The sequence below is a fragment of the Chaetodon trifascialis genome, chromosome 14 (assembly GCF_039877785.1).
Source record: "Chaetodon trifascialis isolate fChaTrf1 chromosome 14, fChaTrf1.hap1, whole genome shotgun sequence".
NCBI lineage: Eukaryota > Metazoa > Chordata > Actinopteri > Chaetodontiformes > Chaetodontidae > Chaetodon > Chaetodon trifascialis.
Window position 1 is genome coordinate 18,950,612 of NC_092069.1, and position 21,278 is coordinate 18,971,889.

Below are 21,278 nucleotides of genomic sequence, written 5' to 3' on the forward strand. Positions count from 1 at the left end.
GCCGCCTCCGCTCAGCGCCTTTGCGCCCTACCTGGCGGTGAGCGAAGAGCAAATTTCTTATCATGTGAAGGCCCCTTTAGAACAGCTCTCCAGACCTCAGCTTGACCTCCATCATTCCTGTTAACTGCCATTTCTTATGAAGACACTATGAACTGAGGAAACGGCTGCCTGAAAGTTTGATTATTTATAAAAATTTGCATCACTTGGCCTTTCCTAACAATGACTGTGAACAAGCCATAGCACTATCAAGCTAATTAAGGACAGAGACCTTGGCAAAACTTATCTAAGGGCTTAAATCTGGCGAGGCCAAACTTTTCCATGGTGCTCCTTTCTTTTTTTTTCACTCTAAAATTGAACAAAACAAAAATAATACCCTAATCTGTCTTAAAATGTTGAAGATAATGTTTCATCGTTAGCTTCTACCCACTTAACTATTCCCCAAAACATACATAACATACAACACATATGAGTTTTAAGTTAAGTTTTAAGTTTTTTTGTTTTAAGACCATGCAACAAAAACAACCACGTCCTAACCACAACCTATTCATGAATGCTATCATTAATTTCTAAATGTAAATGTAATGTATAATTTCAGGTGGATTTATTATTTCCTAACATACAGATTGAAGGGATTTAGTCTTGTAGGTTTAAGATAGGGGTTTGCAAGAGACAAGTTTTAAAAAGAACCCTCAAAATGAACAAAGTCTCCTAACTTTTAGTGCCTTGAATGAAAAACACTATATCCTACATTTCCCATAATTCAATTCAATAGTATCTCTTCATCAGAACCTTCAATTCTGTCTACAGTTTGTATCACAGGCTTTCTGTTATCAGAGTATAACATCCTCAGGGTCATTTTCTCAAACTAGAAAACTCCCTCCAGAGTCACAGACGACACAAGTGTTCAGTCGAACTCCTTATGACGAGGTAACTGAATTTGATCTCTGGAGAAAGATCTATCACCAATAGCGGTCTGTCTGAAAAAAAAAAAAACACAAAAAAAACAACAACCCCGGACATAAGATTAAAACAAACAAATGCCTGTGCTACAGTTTTGGGATTTATAATATGCTTCAAATGCCAAAGCTGCTTTCACATATAAAGGCCTTAAACTGCAGATAAAGCAGAGATGTTTAGGGAAAACCCAGACTCTGAGAGAGGGGATGCTGTGAAATGAGAAAGTGTGTCAGTGACTGAAATAAAAAGCAGCTGAAGTGGAAAAAAAAAAACGTTCTTGCAAACATCTCCATCTTCTTCTTCCATTGCCCTCTGGTGGGTTTTTAACACATAGACACACACAAACTTTACTATATGCGAAGCACACACACACACACACACACACACACACACACACACACACACACACACACACACACACACACACACAAAAGAACTATGACTACCCACAGAGTCAAAAATGGGATAACTCACATTCAATAATTCATCACTGAACAGAGGAACAGAAGATAGAAATGGAATTAGTGAGGGAAAAACGGAGAGAGAGGCTGACAGAGTGAAAGGGAGAGAGAGACAGAATGAGAGTAATGTAGAAGTAGAGCATGGTAAACCAACTCTGATCTGTCAATGCCACTTCTCACACTAGGACCTGATGTGTGGGAGAGGAAGCTTCTAAACTCACAAGACTGATGTTTTTCTCTGTTCTTCTTTATGGCAACAAATTCCATGAAAATACCAAAACCAACAAAGTGTTCGTCCGTCTCTCAATACTTTTTGACTTTCCTGCCACGTCTGTGCCACTCAACCCCAAACTCATACGTAACGGAGGATGTCAACGTCTGGAAACAGCTCACAAATACTGTTTCATTTTTTTTAATAAAACCTAAATAATTTCCTCAAATGGCTGGACATTGTAGTTTTAAGCAAGTGTCACTCTAACAGGAGTAAATATGGCATTTGTACAGGACTATTTTCTGTAAAGTGTCTCTATTGGATACTGTCTTGAAATTTGGCATAAACATTCACCGTTCCCCCAGAACGAACTGCAATAACTTTGGTGATACTTTAACTTTTCATCTTGCGCCATCATCAGGTTAAATTCTCAATATATCCAATTTTTTTGGGTTCATGACTGCATCCATTTTGAGACAGACTAACTAGCAAATGTTAGCATGCTAACACTCTAAAGTCAGATGGCAAACATGGTAAACATTACACCTAACACCAGTATGTTGCCATTGTGAACATGTTAGCATCCTGATGTTAGCATTAACTTCACAAACTACTGTGGGCAAGTCCCACAGAGCAGCTCGCATGGCTGTAGACTCTTCTTTGTATTGCAGAACAATGGAGGCACAGAGGAATAAGCTGTATGGCAATACTTGTTGGTAGGATTTGGTCCTTTCATGGAATCTGTTGACAATATTTACTCTCTCAAATACCCATTCTGCAGCTTCCCTTTCATCCTACTCTGTGGCTTCACTTTTTCAGGAAAATTGCTGCATTCATAACCTGCTTTGCTCATGTGAACACACTTTCACACTCACACACACACACACACACACACACACACACACACACACACACACACACAAAGTGCATGCCGCGCGGCCTTCCTGTAAAGCCCTCTCAAGTCTGAAGCTGCTTTGCATGATTCAGGAGGAGAGCCAGGGGAGACAAGCCTCTTCATCTGACTTCACAAATTAGCAGCAGCCAGAGTGAGGAGAGGGGGTGAGAGAGATGAAGACAGAGCATGGAGAGAGAGAGAGAGAGAGAGAGAGAGAGAGAGAGAGAGAGAGAGAGAGAGAGAGAGAGAGAGAGAGAGAGAGAGAGAGAGAGAGCTGTGGGCACAGTGACCTATATATTTTGCAGACCTTTTATTCAGTGCAAGATACAGTATCACACAGGACTGTACGCACCTGCAGCTCTCTTCACTGACCTTGGATCAGAACTGGCAGACCTCCACAGGTCAGATTAGGACTGGGGAATGCTGAGGGGGTATTTAGTATGATCTGACCATTCAGATTAGAGGCAAAAGGAGCAGCTGCGGCCAGCAAGTCACTTTATCTTAAAACCAAAGTGTTATAGTGAGCTCTTTTGGACTTGCTACAAGAGCCGGGTTATTCATTTGTTAATGTGCAGATGCCTACAGCAGTGATGAAAGAGAAAACTATAATAACGCAACTTTCCTTGTCATAAAGTGATGTGAAGGTCATGTACGTATCAATTCACATGTGTCAATATTTTCAGGCCTGGCATCACTCAAAAAAACGTTTGAGTTGATGAAGGAATGCTAAAAATGCTAACGTAAGGAAGAGAAAATGCTAAAGTGAAGGTGAACTGCCCATCAACCTAGATTACTTCCTCTCAGTTCCCTCATTGTTGCATGTGTGTGTGGTGTAAAATTAACTCCAAACCTGTGTTGTACGCATGTAAAAGTTCCCCCTACCCCTTGCCTTCTTGTTTCTTTTGCCAAGGATCTTGGTAAATTGGATTAAGAAAAGAAGGCTAACAAGCTTTAACTTTAACTTTATGTCTTCTCTGCCTCACAGCTCCCATTCAGCACTGGGGTGTTTAACACCTTTCACATGTCATCATCCTTTAAGATTTGGCACTCATCCCACTCCAAGGGGTGTATCTGCTTCATTTTCCACAGATAAGGGACACTGCAGAGAGACAGGGAAGGTGAGAGACAGACAGAAAGCAAGAGACGGACAGGTAGACGTGTGTGTTTGTGTGTGTTTGCAAATCGGTGTTTTTGTGCGGCAGTTTGACGTGTCACGTCAATCTGATCTGAAACTGTGAAGAGGAATGTGGGTCAGGAGATCACACAGCAACATCAGCTTGTCTCTGTGCCAAATCACACAAAACAAGTCATTTCTGCACTTTTCGTTTGGCGCATTTCAGCATGTCGGTCTTTCTGTGTGTGTGTGTGTGTGTGTGTAATCATTTTGTGTGCGCACAAGGAGAGAGGCATCCCTGCAGCATGTTCTGTGCTCGCGTGAGCTCTCGCCGCGGCTTTCACGCTAGCTACTGAAATCCAGGTCACGTAACACACATTGTGCCTAACTCTTCGCTAACGTAACCCGTGTGTGTACACATGCATGTTTGCGTGCGTCTGTGTAGGGATACAGGTGTGTGTATGTGCGTGTGTTTGTGTACTGTAGCCTTCTGTCTGTGTTTACATATTTTCCCGTGTGCAGTACGCTCCTGCGGGGGTGTAAATATGAGTCCAGTGGGGGTGTACTTCAGGATGTGACAAGTGTAGCAAATATAAGAAGGAGCCTGATGCTAACTATCAATTTACAGTAACAAACATATTAATGATAAAGCAGCAAATCAATGAATATTTGACATCGTTTGTTTAAAGGTGGCTGAAGCAGTGTGAGTGATATTCTTCAAACACGGTAGAGCTAGTTTCCTGCTTGAAGCCAACAGCACTGACATACAACACATCAGTAAATTATCAATGACTCAGAAAGATTTTATAAGGCAGCAGGAGCTCCGTTTCTTCAGGACTACAATGGGCTACGTCTGGTTTTTATGCTATCATCAGTATGCTCATTCATTATATCATCTTCATACCATCTATTTGTTCTATATTTATCCAGTTCTGACCCAGTTTCACCACAGCTTCATTAAAGTTTCATCTAATCTGATTTAATCTAATCGTATTCTCTACACAGTAAGCTATACGGACTTAAAAGACAGAGGTAAAACCTTGGATCGTGGATGAGACCGTATGTGTGCATGATCCAATCCAGTCAGAAAAGAGAGTAATGAATTGCCAAAAATATGTTTTTAAGTTAGAAATGTCGATCTTAGAAAGTGAAAGCATATAACTGGTAAAGGAAAATGGATGGAAGGATGAAAAAAATAATAAGAAAGATCAGTCAGCGTGCAGGATAAGCCTGCCACTATTAACTTAAACTGGAAAAGTGCACTCAGTAGAGAGTAGATCTCCACCAGACTTACAGTCAAGAGGGCAGAGAAGACATCAAAACCGTGGATCTATTCATTTGTTTGTGGATCATAACATATTGGTTAGGGAATTAATCTGCAGATGATTCGGTTCAAGATGAGACCAGACTTTCCTGTTTATGTCAATTTTTGAGCCATGACAATGGCTGAAATGTGGCCCGAAACAGCCTTTTGTCCCAAGAGAGGATTTCAACCAGCCCTAACCAGCCAATGAAGAGTGAGGAGTCATTAGTCAGTGGCAATATACTGAAAACACAGCAGTCAATAAAAAATGTATTTCAAAAACTGTGAATAACTACAACCACAAGGGGTCCTTAGGCATGCAGCCATAAATGGACACACATGACCAAACCCATTATCTCCACCAGGCATAATGAATGGTGTCGTGGCACAGGTGAGCAGCACGCCAGAATATTTCCTGATTCATGAGTAAAACAGACTATGACTGATATAAAGGCTTGCTCATGGACCCCTGATAGCTGTGAGTAGTGCTGAACGCTTGTAGACTTACAGCCACGGCATTTGTAACCCAGAATTGGTAATGTGGTGAACTGGGTCAGGGTCTGTAGATTACAGAATCAGAGTGACATGGCAGCTGGGGAGAGACTGTGAAAAAGGAAAGTAAAAGCAAAACAAAACAACCAAACGCTGTTAAATCTTGCATGTTTCTTGTTCTGCCAGACATGGCATGAATATTGGCTTAATTGTTTCAGCTCTTTCATCCTTTAGGCTATTTAAAAGCTTACAGGGTTTCACCAGCTTCTATGGACACTGGAATAAAAAATGTATTTATGACCAAGATCACGAGAACCATGGGCAGAGCAACAGGGAGTGATGGGGACCCTGGGACTGTTTGCATGGGTCAGATCCTGTTATAACAGGGTAAAGCCCCCCCATCCTGCTGATTCTCCATCAAATATTCACCACCTCCTGCAGAGCTAACATTTAAACACCAACAGTTAGGGGAGAGGGAGGGCAGAGGGAGGCAGGGAGAGCCGGATGGGGGCTGGGGAGGTTAAGGACATTCATAATCCACAGCAAAGAGAATGCCTGCTCCTATAACCAATCCTCTATTTTGGGAAATGCCTGTCTGTCCCCGCTGTGTCCTCCAACGAGAACGGCGAGGCAGCTACATGAAAAGATGATGCTTTTAGAGCAGCACTGGGCCGTTCTTAAATGCCATGAAACGTGAGTTCATTGCACATGTGAGAAAGAAAGTAGATGCGGATGGTCTTTGGGGGTATAAAGGGAGGACTGAGACTCTTGAATTCAGGCTAAAGAAGCAAGTCTATTATTAGCTCCATCTAAATGCTGCCAACTGGAGCGCATATGTGTGTTTGTGCACGTGCCAAACACATCAGCCCTCAAAAAAACATTCAATCCAATGAGCAATGTGTGCATGTCTTTGCTCTGATACAGATTAGATGAGCACACGCGTACTCATAATGAGATTTAAACATTCAATTCCATTATTTTGGCAGGGGGTGTGGTGTTAAAGGGCCGGGGATCGGTTCGCCGCCTGGCTTGGCCATTTAGAACAGCTACAGGCAATGCTGTCCTGACATCTGACATCCTGAAACGAGCATTTGTGCTCCCATAATGCTCTCCATCTATTCTAGCTCTCCTCTGGAGGCTGAATGTGTGTCAGAGATGAATTTTGCATATGCATGAGGAGGATGAGGAGGAGGAAGGAAGGAAGTGGGGCAGGAAAGTGGAGCATCATGACCAGGAGTTGCTATTGATCCACACAGGAGAGGATGAACCTGCACAGCTGCTTGACCTTCACGCTGACCTTTATCCCAAAGCTAATGCTCAGCTCAGGTGACACATTACAAGCGACGACTGCAGCTTTCGCTCAGCAGTAACATAACGCTAACAATGCTTTCTGTTTAAAACTAATTAAATATGTGTTCAATTTTCTTCCATTTTCACATTCACATTAAAAAAATGTCAGATTTTTTTAGTTTTTTGTTTTAATGAAAAACCTGTGCGACTCAGTTGCTGTTAATGATCTACCATCAAATCTTAATGAAATCAACTATTTTTGAACCACACGCTGGTACAACCTCTGCTGATCAGTGTGATTGACTCCTCAGCCTCGCAGCTAGCTACAGCTAGGATGCAGACTTTTTTAACTCTTTTGATTTTGTTTAAATCTACCGTTTTCACATCATATCACAAACAAATCCAAAAACAGGAGACTTGTGTAGGCAGTTATATAAAGTGAGGTTTGTCCTGCAGATGCACTGGACTGTACTGTAACTGGGCACATGAGTGAACCACAGGTAAGGTGTGTTACACAGTCAACTCTGAAAATCCAGATTTGGGGAACAGGACCTTTTTGTTGCACCTCATTTACTGTCATCTGTCAAGAGTCAACTCTATACTAAATGTACAAAAGGCCCTCAAAACGTGCACCTGCAAACCTGATAGCTGATTTTATTTGACCAAGTAAAAGCAGGGAATATGAAGTGAATGCATGTTTACATTTCTTACCTCTCCATAGTCGGTCGTGATGACAAGGGTTCCATCTCCGCAGGAGTTGACTGTGGCGGGAACCAGCTGCTCCTTCTCTCTGACCCAAACACGGGCCCCCTGCATCACAGACAACACAAAGACTGAAGTTAAGTAGTGCAACCAGTGCGGAAAAAAGGAGTATTCGGTTACGTAAGGTAATGAAACCCCTGGAGACCAGAGCAGAGGTCTTGGAGACAGAGTTAGTAATGCGGCGTGCTCTTATTTGGAAAGGTACATGAGTTTGGGGTTAACACTTTTGATTTCCCCCTGTGACCCATCAGTTTGTCGTCTACTGAAACCTCGAAACAACGTTTTTGGTTTTCAGGAGGCAGAAGTGACCTTATTCGATGAGAGGGTGGAGCTGGGGAGGATATGCATTGCTATGCCTCTACCTGAGGACACACCATGGTAACACCTTGTCAGTCACAAGGCAGCCACACCCTAAAGCATACCCTGCTTTATTGTCTATTATACTTTGAACAGGACCATAGTTTGCGTGCTGTAACACCGAAGACTTGAAACCAGCTACTGAGACCATAAACTAATGAGGAAACTGTTCATTGAGGTAATAAATCAAGTGAGATGTAAGAACATTTTCTCATACGCTTACATAAAATCTGACTTCTTTTCGCAACCAGTGCAACCCCCTGCTGGCCATTTGAAAGAATGCAAGTTCAAGGTATTAAGCACTGGCTTCACTTTTCAGATCTGGAAGGTCCATCCACTCCTTATACAGTCTGTGTTTGCAACATGATTGTACAATACACCGTACGAGCTAGTCTTATGTAAGCATAGCCGAGCCTCGATGCAGACACTTTCTGCAACATGTAACGCAGTCTGCATGTATGATGAGTGTGCATGGGTGCACAGACAGATGTGTTTAATGAGAGATGAAGACTTAAACATCTGGAGTGGCAACAATGCTTGACATCTGTGTGTAAGTGTGTGTGTAAGCGTGTGTGTGCGTGTGTGTGTGTGGTTGACTCAGGGTCAGAGGAAGTGTGCTCTTTCCACACAGACAAAGCCCTCTTTCACACAGTCGCTGACCTCTGACCTCCAACCCCTAAAAAGGGGCTCAGCATAGCAGAGGAGGAAGAGAGGAGAGGACAGAAAAGGACACAAGAGAGGAGGAAGAAGAGGAAGAGGAGGCAGCTGACAGGCCTACTGAAGCACTGTAAAGACAGGAAGTAGACTACATGCTAAGCTTGGACACGTAGAAGATGTGAACAAATGAAGTAAATGACATCACAATGAAAATCAACCCCTTATTCAGAGCTGGAATTTATCAAAGGTAAACGCTAACCTTGAATTGGTTCATTGCTAATGCTTGTTCAAAGCATTTCCCTAAATCTGTTAGATGATTCTGAATCCGAAAAGAAAAAGAAAGTTCCTAGAGGAAGAATTACTATTTCATTTTTAGAAAAATGACTCCTAAATACAATTTGTGATGGGTTACAGATACTCAGCAAGTGTCATTTTAATGATGTGGAGCATTAAAAGCACAAGATGGTCAATATTATTTGCAGGAAGAGTGTGATTTGAATTATTTGTGATTTTCCGGCATTTTATAGTCCAAATAAGTAATTGATTAAACAATAATGAAAGCAGCTCCAGCTTTAAAACTAAACTTAAAGCATGAAAGGCTGTTTGAACCCTGGGAAGACTCTGCGGGACAGATGATGTTGCATCTGAATGAAGTGAGCAGCAGAGGACGAGTGGAAATTAATTGTTTTAGCAACAGATGGTCCCAAACTCTCCCTGACAACTTCCATCCCTTTCATTTTCCACCTTCTCCCTCTGTTTTGGTCTCTTTCTTGCACTCTATATCAATCTGACACACACACACACACACACGCACACACATGCACACTGATGATAACAGAAAACCAGTCGTGCCCCAGGTTATGGCGTTAACCATGCAGAAATCATTCACACACACACATACTGTATGCTATATATGCACACACTGTTTGGTAGCTCGAGGTGAGGCTCAGGGGGAAGAACGTCTGAATGCTTTTGGATACAGACTTTAACACCGCTGGCTTTTGCCAAACATAAACTCTACAGTCTAACATTTGCATCAGTGGCAAAGGCAGAAATCAACACAAAGACAACCTTCGGAGGACAACATCCCACCCTTACCCTTAATTTTCACGGCCACATGCCTTAACCAAAACACTAAAACTAACTGTATTATTCAACATTTCTCAATGGGTGACTTGGATCAGAGTGAGTGAATTAGGACAATGTCTCCTAGCGAGATGTTTTGTTCTCACTTTTGTAATAAGACGATCTTTCCAGAATCCTCAAAGACCGTCCGTGGAAAAATAATCTGTTGACTGCCTGATAAAAAAGACTTAACCTATCTCCCAAGGTGTGTTCCTTGCTATGAAATTCTGCACGGTCATTAATGGACCCTTGACAATGAACTGTTGTAACTTCGGTGATCACTGACTTCTCCTCTACCGCCATCATTAAATCAAATTAAACACGACCAAGCACCTGCAAAACTAATGACACTCAAATCAGCCTCTGCTCTACTTCACGTTTAGTGCCAATAAGCAAATGTCAGACTAAACTAAGACAGTGAACATGGTAAACATAGCACTGATTAACAAATCAGTGCATGTCTGTGTTGTGATGGTGGTGTGTTTGTGTTTTCAATATTTCATAAGCTTCGCCCAAACTTGCCTCATTGAAATGTGCTATGAACGTCACATTTAATGCTAATTCAGTCCAATCTTTGCGTGAACACGCCTCATACATCTAGAATCACTCCGGCAGCTGAAAAATTCAAGAGCCTCCGCGGCTCTTTAGCTCTCTGTTGTTCTCTCCTCAGCAACTCCCTATATATAGCCCCCTCATCGCTCCTCTAGATCGTCTCTCTCCCTGCGGTCAGTCAGCCTGTCTCGGCCCTAACTCCAGCTCGTCTGCCTGTCAGATTCCAGCACACAAAGCCACTGCGTTGATGGGGGTGCCGTGACTTGACCTGATGGCTGCCCCAGCCTCAGGCTTTATGCTCACAGTTCACCAGTACATCACTACATCCTGTTTTACCTGATTAAATGACCTTTGACACTGCTTAAACCTCCTGTGCTGGACCTTTAGCACTCGTCTTGAAGCACACTAAAACACATTCTTCTTCTTTTTCCTTATGCCCTCCATAAACCAGACTATAATGCACATCTTTGCTTTCTGTCTGGCGCTCTGTCTGTCTCCTCTTTAAGTAAATTGGTCTCCAGTAGCAGATCGATGTACTTTGCCTGAGCCATGCGTTACCTCTGAGGCAAATGCAGCGAAGGGGAGACAGAGGGTTATAAATGACCTGCCAGCATCGCTACCTACACCCACCAACACCCTTGGACTTCTCCTCCTCCTCTTTGTGTCCTCCTCCCCTCCCCCGTCTATTAGTGGCCCAGACAGACAGGAATGGCCATGCATAACAACCAACTCCAGCGCTTTGTGTGTGCTGAAAACTACATGTACTGTACGCTGAAAACACAGGTTTAGCACAAATGCTTACATCTCTCTTGCTCTCCATTTGTCACTGTTTTGCCCTGTGAAATTCAAACCGAACCCCAGTCAAGCCCGGGCCTCCGGCTCCCTCCATCACCTTTTCGTCAAGCTCCATTAAACCTGAACCAACCTCACTTGTCACTTTACCCTCAAACGTGACCCCTGACCTCAAATCTCACACCATGCTCTCTAACCAACAGGAGATGAAAGAGTGCCAAAACATCTCACCCAAGGAATGCTATCTGATTCACTGCTTTGTGCAAGTTAAGGAAACAGTAACAGTAGTTTCACTTCAAGCACGTTGTGTCAAATGAGCTACACGTTAGGTGATTGCTTTTTGCTTCCCTCAGACATGATTCTAGTCTGCACCTGACTGGATGAACGCCCCAGTTGTTAGTTTCTGGATAGATTTGTGGCATAAAACAAGTCACACAGTTACAGAATCATGCCTCATATAAGTCTAACCTGTAACGAAATAGCTGTTTATTGATGAGTGGATGATTATCAATTTAATATCTCACGGCGTGAGAATAAATAACCAAATTCACATTGTGTTAGCTGTTAGCTGAAGCAAAGACAGACCTTGTCTGAAGCTCCGGACAAAAGCAGAACTTCTACAAAGCTGTAAAGGACAGGACATATTTGGTGTGAAGGGCTGTCTTTCTAAAGCAATTCCAACCTTGGTAATTTGATTTTACAAGCATTAACAGAACTCATGGGAAGGTAGGACATCTTTAACCACAGTCAAAAGCAATTTAAAGAATATACCATTTGTAATAAATGGGTTAGAACATGCAAAACCTCCACTGTCGTCCCTTATATGAAATATAATCCATGGGATCAAATCCTGTGGTTCAATTACATATTTCTGTTTCCTCCATGTATCAAGGCCTCGATGCGGATGAAAGGTTGGCAGGGTTGATTATACCGAGAAGAAAAATGGGAGAACTATTCAGAAAATCCCGATCATCTAATAATCTTTCATTACTGAACACACAAAAGAGAGGATCCCCAGAGCATTAGGCCCAGCCGCCTGAAAAGCTGTGTGTGTGTGTGTGTGTGTGTGTGTGTGTGTGTGTGTGTGTGTGTGTGTGTGTGTGTGTGTGTGTGTGTGTGTGTGTGTGTGTCTGATACAGGCCTCATTTCTGCTCAGGCGATCACATGGACGCCTGTGCCATTTGATTGTGGCGTTGCCCTGGAGACAGGGCTCTGATGAGCGACGCTCATGCCCTGACGAACACGACCACCGACCCAAACATGTGATTAGTATCTGCAGGCATGGGTACATTTTCAACTGCAAACTGCACATTCGACAGCCGCTCGTGACACCTCGTGTGATGAAGACAACTCAAACAGTAAATACAGATGATTTCTGATTAATACTATTTGAAACATTCACATGTCCACCTCAGTGGGACAAGAAAAGACAAATTAAGGTCGAGGAAAAGAAGAGATGGACAGTTAAGAACCAGACTAAAACAGACCCCCTCACACTGGGTGTTTTTGGGCCGCTCGAGATGTTTACAGTCCTGAGAGAAACATCTTGTTTGACAGAAAGTCCAAAGTGGTAATGGTAGAAAAAAATGGTAGAAATATTCAACCAAATGAGGCCAACCAATCAGAATACAACATGAAATGACACATAATACAGGAGCCAGTGCAACATTTCAACCTTTTTAGAATTAAGATTAGATATGAAAAAACACACAAAGAAAAATGATGAAGGCAAAACGAAACTTTTCAGCACTATGAGTAAAGTTTTGCTGCTTCAAAACACCCAAGTGGTGCAGGTGGATGGCCTGAGCTAATGACGTGCCTCTGCTCTCATATACTGTTACCCATTTACACTGTAGTGCTATGATTCACTGCAGATTTACTGCACAATTTATGCTAATTAATATTGTATAGTCTGACACAGATCAGCACATCTTGCACAGTGGGACATGCAATATAATTACATGATTGCTGCTTTCACACTGTTTAAACAAAAAAATAATATGCATGTAAATTAATTTTATAACTGTCAACACTTTTTATTCAAAACCACAAATGGGAATTTCATGGTGATGCCAGAGGAAAAGTCAGGGGATCGCCAAAGTCAGTAGGATTCATTCTCTGGGGGCCACACATCACTCCATGGACCAAAATAATGGACTGAAGGTGCAGTTCCTAAAGCCAAAGTAAAAAGGAAAAGACAGAAGTGAAGGAAAACAATAAAAATCCATCCATCATCTATACCGCCTATCCCTTTCGGTGTCGCGGGGGGCTGGAGCCTATCCCAGCTACAATGGGCGAGAGGCGGGGTACACCCTGAACCGGTCGCCAGCCGATTGCAGGGCCACATGCACAGACAAACAAACATTCACACTCACACCTACGGACAATTTTTAGAGTCATCAATTAACCTAATGAGCATGTTTTTGGTCTGTGGGAGGAAGCCGGAGTACCCGGAGAGAACCCACGCATGCACAGGAAGAACATGCAAACTTCACACAGAAAGGCCCCGCCTGACCCGGGGATCAAACCGGCAACCTTCTTGCTGTGAGGCACGCGCACTACCTGCTGCGCCACCGTGCAGCCAACAATAAAAATAGGGGAAATAAATGAGTGACAGACACAGAAAGAGAGAAAAGGAGTTACTCCCTGGTGCAGAAGGACATCTAACAACCTGGCTGTCAATGACTGACAAGAGGACAGACGAGAAGAGACGGACACGAAGGAGAAACAGGGCAAGAAAGGGACAATGGTGATGATAGTGGGAGACACGACAAAACCAGAAAATGGGGGCAAAGGTTAAAAGTAGAGGAGGTTGAGGAAGACACAGAATGACAGAAAGGAGGCACAGATGAATAAGTGATGAGCGAAACAGCTGACCAGTCAGCAGCTAATGGAAGACAACTAAAGACCGGCATGGAGGCGGGAGGACGCAGCGGGAATCTCTGGAGACTAAAGGTCAGGGGTGTATTTAGAGATGACTTTGAATGTGTGTGTGTTTGTCTGCCTCTCTGTCTAGCTGCTTCAGCAAACTCATTAACTACACATACGTCGACCACAGTGTTAAAATAGCACCCGATACACAAACAAGACTCACAAAACACAAGCAGCCATCAATAATTCAGCACGATATCATCTTCAGTCAAGTCCACCTGCCTTTCTGTCGTTAATTCTTTCTTTTCTTCTCTGTGTTTTGGCACTTTTTGACACCTCGGGGCCCAGACCTGGCAAAAAACAGAGGCTTGTATTGCTTTTAAACACGCAAAATACTACATCAGCCATCAAGCCGCCTCTCTGCCTGCACTGATGGATGTCTTATCAGAGAGTGGATGTGGGTGTGGTTGCAAGTGCTTACATGAGTTAATCGGGCGAGTAGGGGAGGGTCGACCAATATGGCTCTTGTCAGTGCTGGATGGAGGGCTAGTTTCTCTAATTGATGTAATATGGTGCGTTCAAGTGCAGTTGTGCTTCCTTTGTTCACAAGTCACATTTCACTGACGTGAAAGCTTCATGTTAATGCATGTTAGTGCTGTCAAAACATAAACCAGTTGAATGTCAACTGTTTCATGTCGAATATATAACACTAACAAGTTGCATTTGAAGGCAGCATGACGGTAACCGGACACACCATCTGCTCTGTGACACAGAACCATCTGGGGAGTTGTCCATGAAAACTTTCAAAGAATACTTGGCAGGTGATTGGATGAGCCATCTGTCTATCACCATCTATCATGGACTAACTTCAGCCAATCAGATCAACCAAACATGTGACGAAGCCAGCCAGGAGAAGAAAGAAAACATCTATTCCATTGAGAAACGCCTTCAGCAGAAATGCTCTCCAGTTCTGATCTCCGAGCATCTTTTCAGACCAAAAACACACCAAATGAAGATGAGCACATGATCCTAAAACCACGATGCTACAGGCTGCATCGAAATGTCCATCATCACATTATTAATAATCCAATCTTGTTTCCCAATTCTAACATTTCCTGAGTCCAATTGGATTGGAGAGTAGTTACAAGACTTCAGAAACTCACAGATGCACAAAATTCAATTTTCCTTCATTCCTCTCGTCAGTGAAATCTCTGTCAGAAACTTCCACTTCAAGTGTCGTGGACCGGCCCCTCTCTCGGTTGGTAATAACGGCCTGTCTGTGCACAGCTTGCCCTGTAAGAAGCACTGGCTGTCACGGACGCCATCGTGAAGCACGTGGATTTGTGTGTGTGTGTTTAAGGCACTCACTGCCTTCACCGTTTTAAATAACTGTGATAAAGCTGTCTGATCCATCTCCACTGGCGCGGGCCGGCATGTGTCTGGGACCTGAACTGTGTCAGTAATATTCCATTAAAGGTGATAACACAATCAGGACAGCGAGGCTTTCAGCAGATTACGGCAGCTGGAAGGAGAACAACAACATGTGTTTATGTGTGGGTGGGTGGGTGTGTGTGGGTGTCACCTGTCCTATATGAGTCACATCTGTCAGAGAGGGAGATTAAAGCTCAAATTCAAGTGTGAGTACAAAAAACATCTGGGGGCGAAAAACAGACAATTGTATCCTCAAACTTATAATTATCTTGTAAGCAAAGGGCTCATCGGACGGCTAACTATGATTCTGAGGAGTGTTTTATTTTGAAATTCTCATCTCAGCACACGTTCCACTGACTTATATTCGTTTATTGACTCTTAACCCAGAAAAATCTGCTCTTAGATGCTGTTAGATCCCTGCAGACCATCAATCTCTATTCTTTAATGCATGCTAAGATTTTCTAATTAAGTTCTGTGACTAGTTTTTTAGGTAACAAAAAGCAAGATGCACCTGTTACTTAAAGTGTGTCTTGTGGTAGCCTTAAAGTCTACAGTGGATTTCTTCCTGAGCATCTCACTGTGAGACTGTCAAGCCTCACTGTAGACCCACCTGAAACCTCAGCACACGGCACATTACTCCACTCTGCGTGGCTCGTAGCATTCCCAATGCAAACCTTTGGGGAAAAGTTAAAAAGTTATTTTGTATCTAGCATTGGGTTGTATCTTCAAAGATATTTATGTGACGTTCAGCCTGGAATGATAAAATGTTTGCCAGGAGCGAATCCATTGTTTAAATCCAATTTACAGGTTAAAACGTGCTGCTGGGTAAAAGGTAAAAAAGTCATGTTTTCCACGTCCAGATGTGACTGAAACGTGGAGTAAAGACGGCTGAGGTTACTTCACTGCAATTTGGATTCTGATGGAATGAAATCCTCACATCATGAGACGATTTTTATCACTGAAACAACATCTACAGCTATAAGAAACCACCCTTCAAACATGGACAGACATGCAGAAATGCAAAGTAAGTCACTACATATATGGAATTTGGACTGTTTGTCAGACAAAACAAGACATTTGAAATCTTGGACATCATAATTGACCTTTTTTTTTCTATTTCCTGACATTTTACTGACAAAACAATTTGTCAGTAAAATGCCACATAATCATTAGTTGCAGCCATTTCAAAACCGCCGAAATGCTTTCTATCCTTGTGAAAGCATTTAACTAACGTGGTGCGCACACACACAGAAGCATCAGGTCAAAGCTCTCTCACACCGAGCGGCTGCAGACACAGAAGTGCCAGCAGTTTTAAGAGCACCGTGTTCCCTGTTTGGCTGTTTTACTGTGATTCTGGAATATCTGAAGCTTTAGACTGATAACCTTTTAACCAGCGTCCAATTCCAAAACAAACACAGGAATGATTTATCCAAAGTAAACCAGATCAGACCAAACTGCTAAACTACAAACAGGGATAAAGGCAGCAGAGAAGCAGCTGTTAATGGTGTGTGTGTGTGTGTGTGTGTGTGTGTGTGTGTGTGTGTGTGTGTGTGTGTGTGTGTGTGTGTGTGTGTGTGTGTGTGTGTGTGTGTGTACGGTGCAAATCCTCTTTTAGGGGCCAGTTTTGAGCAGTCTGCTAATTATCACATTCTCTCTCATCTTGGATTAAACTACAGTCGCACACCCCCACCCCCACCGACACCCTGGCAACAAGACTACACGGCAACAGTGTGGAAACAGGGCACCATGGAAACAGCCTCTCTCCTCTAAGTATTGGTGGATGCTGGGAGGTGGTGTTGAAATGGAGACGACTGTGGAATAAGATGCACTTTTTTTTTCTTTTTTTTTAAATTATTTTGATTTGTATGTATTTATTTAACGTGTGTTTCACCTCAGTTTAAATTGGTGATTTGTGATATACAGAAAATGTTTGTTGGTGTGTGTGTATGTTTTGAAAAGCAGCCTGTAAAACTGAAGCAACTTGGGAAAAAATATTAACAGTCCAGTGTGGTAATACCAATTTATGAGATTATGAGATCAAAGTTCACTCTACAGCAATTTAATCTGAGAAAACCTTTAACAGTATGATGAGAGCTGGAATAATCCATCTATTAATTTAGGATATTAATCAGCAACTATACACAACAACCTCTTTAAATTAAATGTGCTAAAAAAGAAAAACTGGTTGTATTTATTGGTACTGAACTAATTGTGCCAATAAATCATATTTCCCTTTTAAGAGAAGAGCAGGATTCTGGGGGGCGTTGTTTTATTCACACACTGTAAAACAGCTTTAATGCAGTTTGACTGAAGCGGAGCTGTAGTCTCACACCTACACATGCAGAACAAGCGGGAGAGTGGGACAGTGAATAAAAGGCAGAGCGAAGGAGAAGGAGAGGAAAGACGGAGCTGGAAAAAAGCCAGGAGGAGGAGGCGGAGCGGCACCCAGAGCGGTTGGTCGACTGAGATGGAGAAGCACCAAGTGAGTGGCCGCAGGGAGCGAGAGAGCATCAGAGGGAAGGGGGAAAAAAAGGAGAGAGAGGGAGAGAGAAGCAAAGCTGATGCAGCTCCTGAGCAGAACAAATGCGTTTGGAGCTGCTGAATATAGGTCACACATCTCCAGCGACTGTTCCCTTCCCTCCACTGAAGCAGCTTCCTGCAGTACGCACTTCATTTGAAATCCCGCGTAATATGGGCCACAATCTATGGACTCCGCTAAATGTACCTAAATTTAGCATTTTAAGTCAAAATGCATTGCACAAAAGACACTTTTCATAAGTCAAGTTCAAAGATGGACGCTGCTTTGAGATTTGATATCATTTCAATGAATGTTTGACAGTTATAGCCAACATACAGAACGCATTTAAATGATTAATATTTTAGTTCTTTGCATGAAAAATCTACCTCAGTGTGAGAGAGCTTTCATCGCTCTATAACTGCCACTCAACAAATTGCAGAGTCGTAAATGACTATTTACAGCCTGTTCAGTTACATAGAAACGACAGAGCAAAGAGGAGAACGACAGGAAGAGGAGAGGACAGGTGACCGGGCAGAGACGGGACAGAGAGCGAGGCTGAACAGGCAGATATGACACAGCCACAGTGACGGCAGGCTCGAGATAAAGTGTCAAAGCTGTTCTTTCCATATTCACACGTATCTGTCTCCCGGTTATCGGTTCATGGTGGCTGTGCACCTGTAATCCAGTCCAGATCTATCACACATACACACACCAGCGCAAACACAAAATGTCACCCCTGAGACCACGTGTCATCCGTCCCACTCAGACACACAAATTCATAGTAGAGATCACAGCCTTGATACATAAATCCTATAGTTGTTGTGACACACATGCCCACACTAAGCGCAGGGTCAGGGAGGTTAGAGTGTTAGTTTACATTTCTGTGTTTTTCTTCAATAGTAGGCATTGTTGCCTTTTTTAGCCACAAATAATAGCTTACCCAAACTTGGTATTGCACTCACTTACAGTAGGCACATGAAGATTACTCCTTCATCCGTCCAGGAAATGTATGTCAGGATCACAATACACAAAAAATCACATCTAATGTATCCCCAGTGACTTTTCACATGTAGTCTATATTGATTTTCAGGCACCCCAACCAGAAAAATGATTTTTGTTGGTATTTAGGGCATAATGTCTCTACAGCTACCATATTCCACTACTAACCAATCCAGTTTGAATATGAGGGGATTATACGGTCGTCTACTGCCACCTGACATTTCATGCTTGGCTGGTCGGCCAGCTATCATGTTTTCTGCCTGGGTTGAGAGAGAGCCAGAGAGAGAGGTCAGCTGTTCACTTTTTCTGTTTTAATATGTGGAGGGAGGCAGGGGTATAAGACTGTGGGACGGAGCGATGAAGATCGCGGAGGAATGAATCTAAGTGGATGCAGGACAGACACGTCCCGTGAGGGCTGGTTGCTCAGCAGCCCCCACTGCATGAAGTCATGTTTCTGGCTATCAGATATGCCAGCAGGCCTGAACATCATAACTCAATAAGTCACTCATTTTCAGGTCTCACATAGGCTTTCAGAATCTGTGCTGTGTGGGGCTGCAGGGTTGGTGATGTGGTGGTCTGTTAATCGATGGCATGATCAATATATATATTACAGACTGATGGGAAATGGAGCAGCGGAGACGGTTGTTACTCTCTGCTGTTGCTGTTTTATCAACTGAGCAGTTTTTATAATTATGTCATGCGGTTAATACTGTTAATTTTACTCTTTAGTGCCAGGATTCAAGGGATCACACCTGTGTGCTCCCTGGACACCATGCAGGGTTCACCATGGCCCTGGTAAAGATATACCCACACAACCACTCACACACACTAATAAATGGCATGACATCACTGCCAATGTGAGAGGCATTTAAACCCATATCAGATTAACTCAAGAGGGGGGAGGATAAGTAGCTTGGAGAGGGCGGATATTGGCATCAAAGTCAGCGGACGAGACGGCGTTTCAGGAGTCTGTGTGGGTGTGCGTGTGCATGAAGCCGTGTGGACCAAAACACATATGAAATGAAGGAAGGGGGAAGAAGGAAGAGGTCTCCTGAGGAGGGGGTGACAGTCCACAATGAAGACACTAAATGGAAGGGAGATGGAAAGATAGACTGAAGGGAGAGCTGGGCCACCACTCTGGATCTGAATGGGAAAACCTTGAAGCTTGGTTTTAGAAGCATGAGGACGGTTTGTCAAATAAAGCCCAGGATGCAGGAGGTGAAAGCCCAAGATGACGTTTTACCCAGCAGGCAGCGAAGGAATGAGCAGAACACTGAATGAATAACACTGATTTACCTCATAGTCAATTAGAAGCCAGTTAACCATTTGTCTCCCTCCTATCTCACCTTTCCCATCCACACAAGCAAATAGCCCTCATCCTTCCCCTCCTCCTCCTCCTTCCACTTTCCAGATAGCCACCATCCTCCTCCTCCTCCTCCTTCTGCACCCCCTCCACAATTCCCGCAGCCATGTACCGACCCATACCCACCCATGGATCCACCCCATTCACAGCGCACTAAAAGGCCAAAAGAAAGGGGTCTCTTAACAGCAGCATGGTGTGGGAGGGCTGTTGCTGGAGGCCAACACGGTCTACCCTCCGTTAACAGATTGCCTTTAATCCGAGAGCCAGCCTTATGGATGCACAAGCCCGTGTCAGCTCTCGTTTGGCCAATTTATCTGCGGCTCTGCTCTGAATTAATTCACCAAGCCGGCAGCCAGGCCTTGATGCTCCGCAGTGACAATAAAATAAACGCTGTGTTTAGTTTCTTTTTAATCGATGAAGACATGCAGTTAAAGCGCAGGCCTGTTCCCAATGGTTTTTAGTGGGAATGGCGAGGAATGGTTTCAGTCGACAGAAGCTGGGCAACACCTGCCGTAACAACACCCGACGTGAATCAAAGGAAAACCGTAAAAGCGTCGTGCACCATACATCGGTGCGAATGCAGGCTCTATCACGTCGTGAACGTTTAATCTGTCATTCACGTTTGGCTCGATGAGATGACACATTCTCCGCGGCTTACCTCTGCAAAAAACGCCTCCATCCTCCCTACTCCTCCCTGACGACGCGCGCCCGGCCCCGCAGAGCGCAGACACCGGCTCCGGTCTCCGGTGCGCAAAGCTCGCCAACTGAAGGGTGAGCGTGTTTGTCAGGATCGGGGAAAGGTAGCGGTGCCTCTGTGCTGCCGTTTCCCATTCACCGAGCGTTAATCTTCATCTCCGAAATGGCTCTTTTGCTCAAACACACCTCAGCAGCGTCCGGGCGCTATGCGCAAAAAAAGCCACATGAGGAAAAATCCAAGGTGGCTGTGATGAAAAATTAAAAATGTCCACGCCAGGGATCCGTCGGAGGAGCGTTAATTGAAGCGCACCGAGTTTCCAGGCCTGCCTCGTTTCAGTGTCCCAGGGTATGTGTGTCTATATGTGTGAATATGTGTGTGTGTGTGTGTGTGTGTGTGTGTGTGTGTGTGTGTGTGTGTGTGTGTGTGTATGT

General features: G+C 43.6%; 1 protein-coding gene across 1 annotated transcript in view; it reads right to left on the reverse strand.

Annotated features, from left to right (window-relative positions):
* The window catches only part of myo10l1 (myosin X, like 1), a 44,763-nt gene extending 23,812 nt beyond the window's left edge, over positions 1-20,951 (reverse strand). Inside the window, exons 1-2 of the mRNA XM_070979069.1 lie at positions 20,809-20,951; positions 7,435-7,533 (exon numbers count right to left, since the gene is read on the reverse strand). Coding sequence (XP_070835170.1) covers positions 7,435-7,533; positions 20,809-20,829 — 120 coding nt within the window. The 5' untranslated portion in view covers positions 20,830-20,951. The remainder of the gene's footprint in view (positions 1-7,434; positions 7,534-20,808) is intronic.
* Between the last annotated feature and the right edge of the window lie 327 nt (positions 20,952-21,278).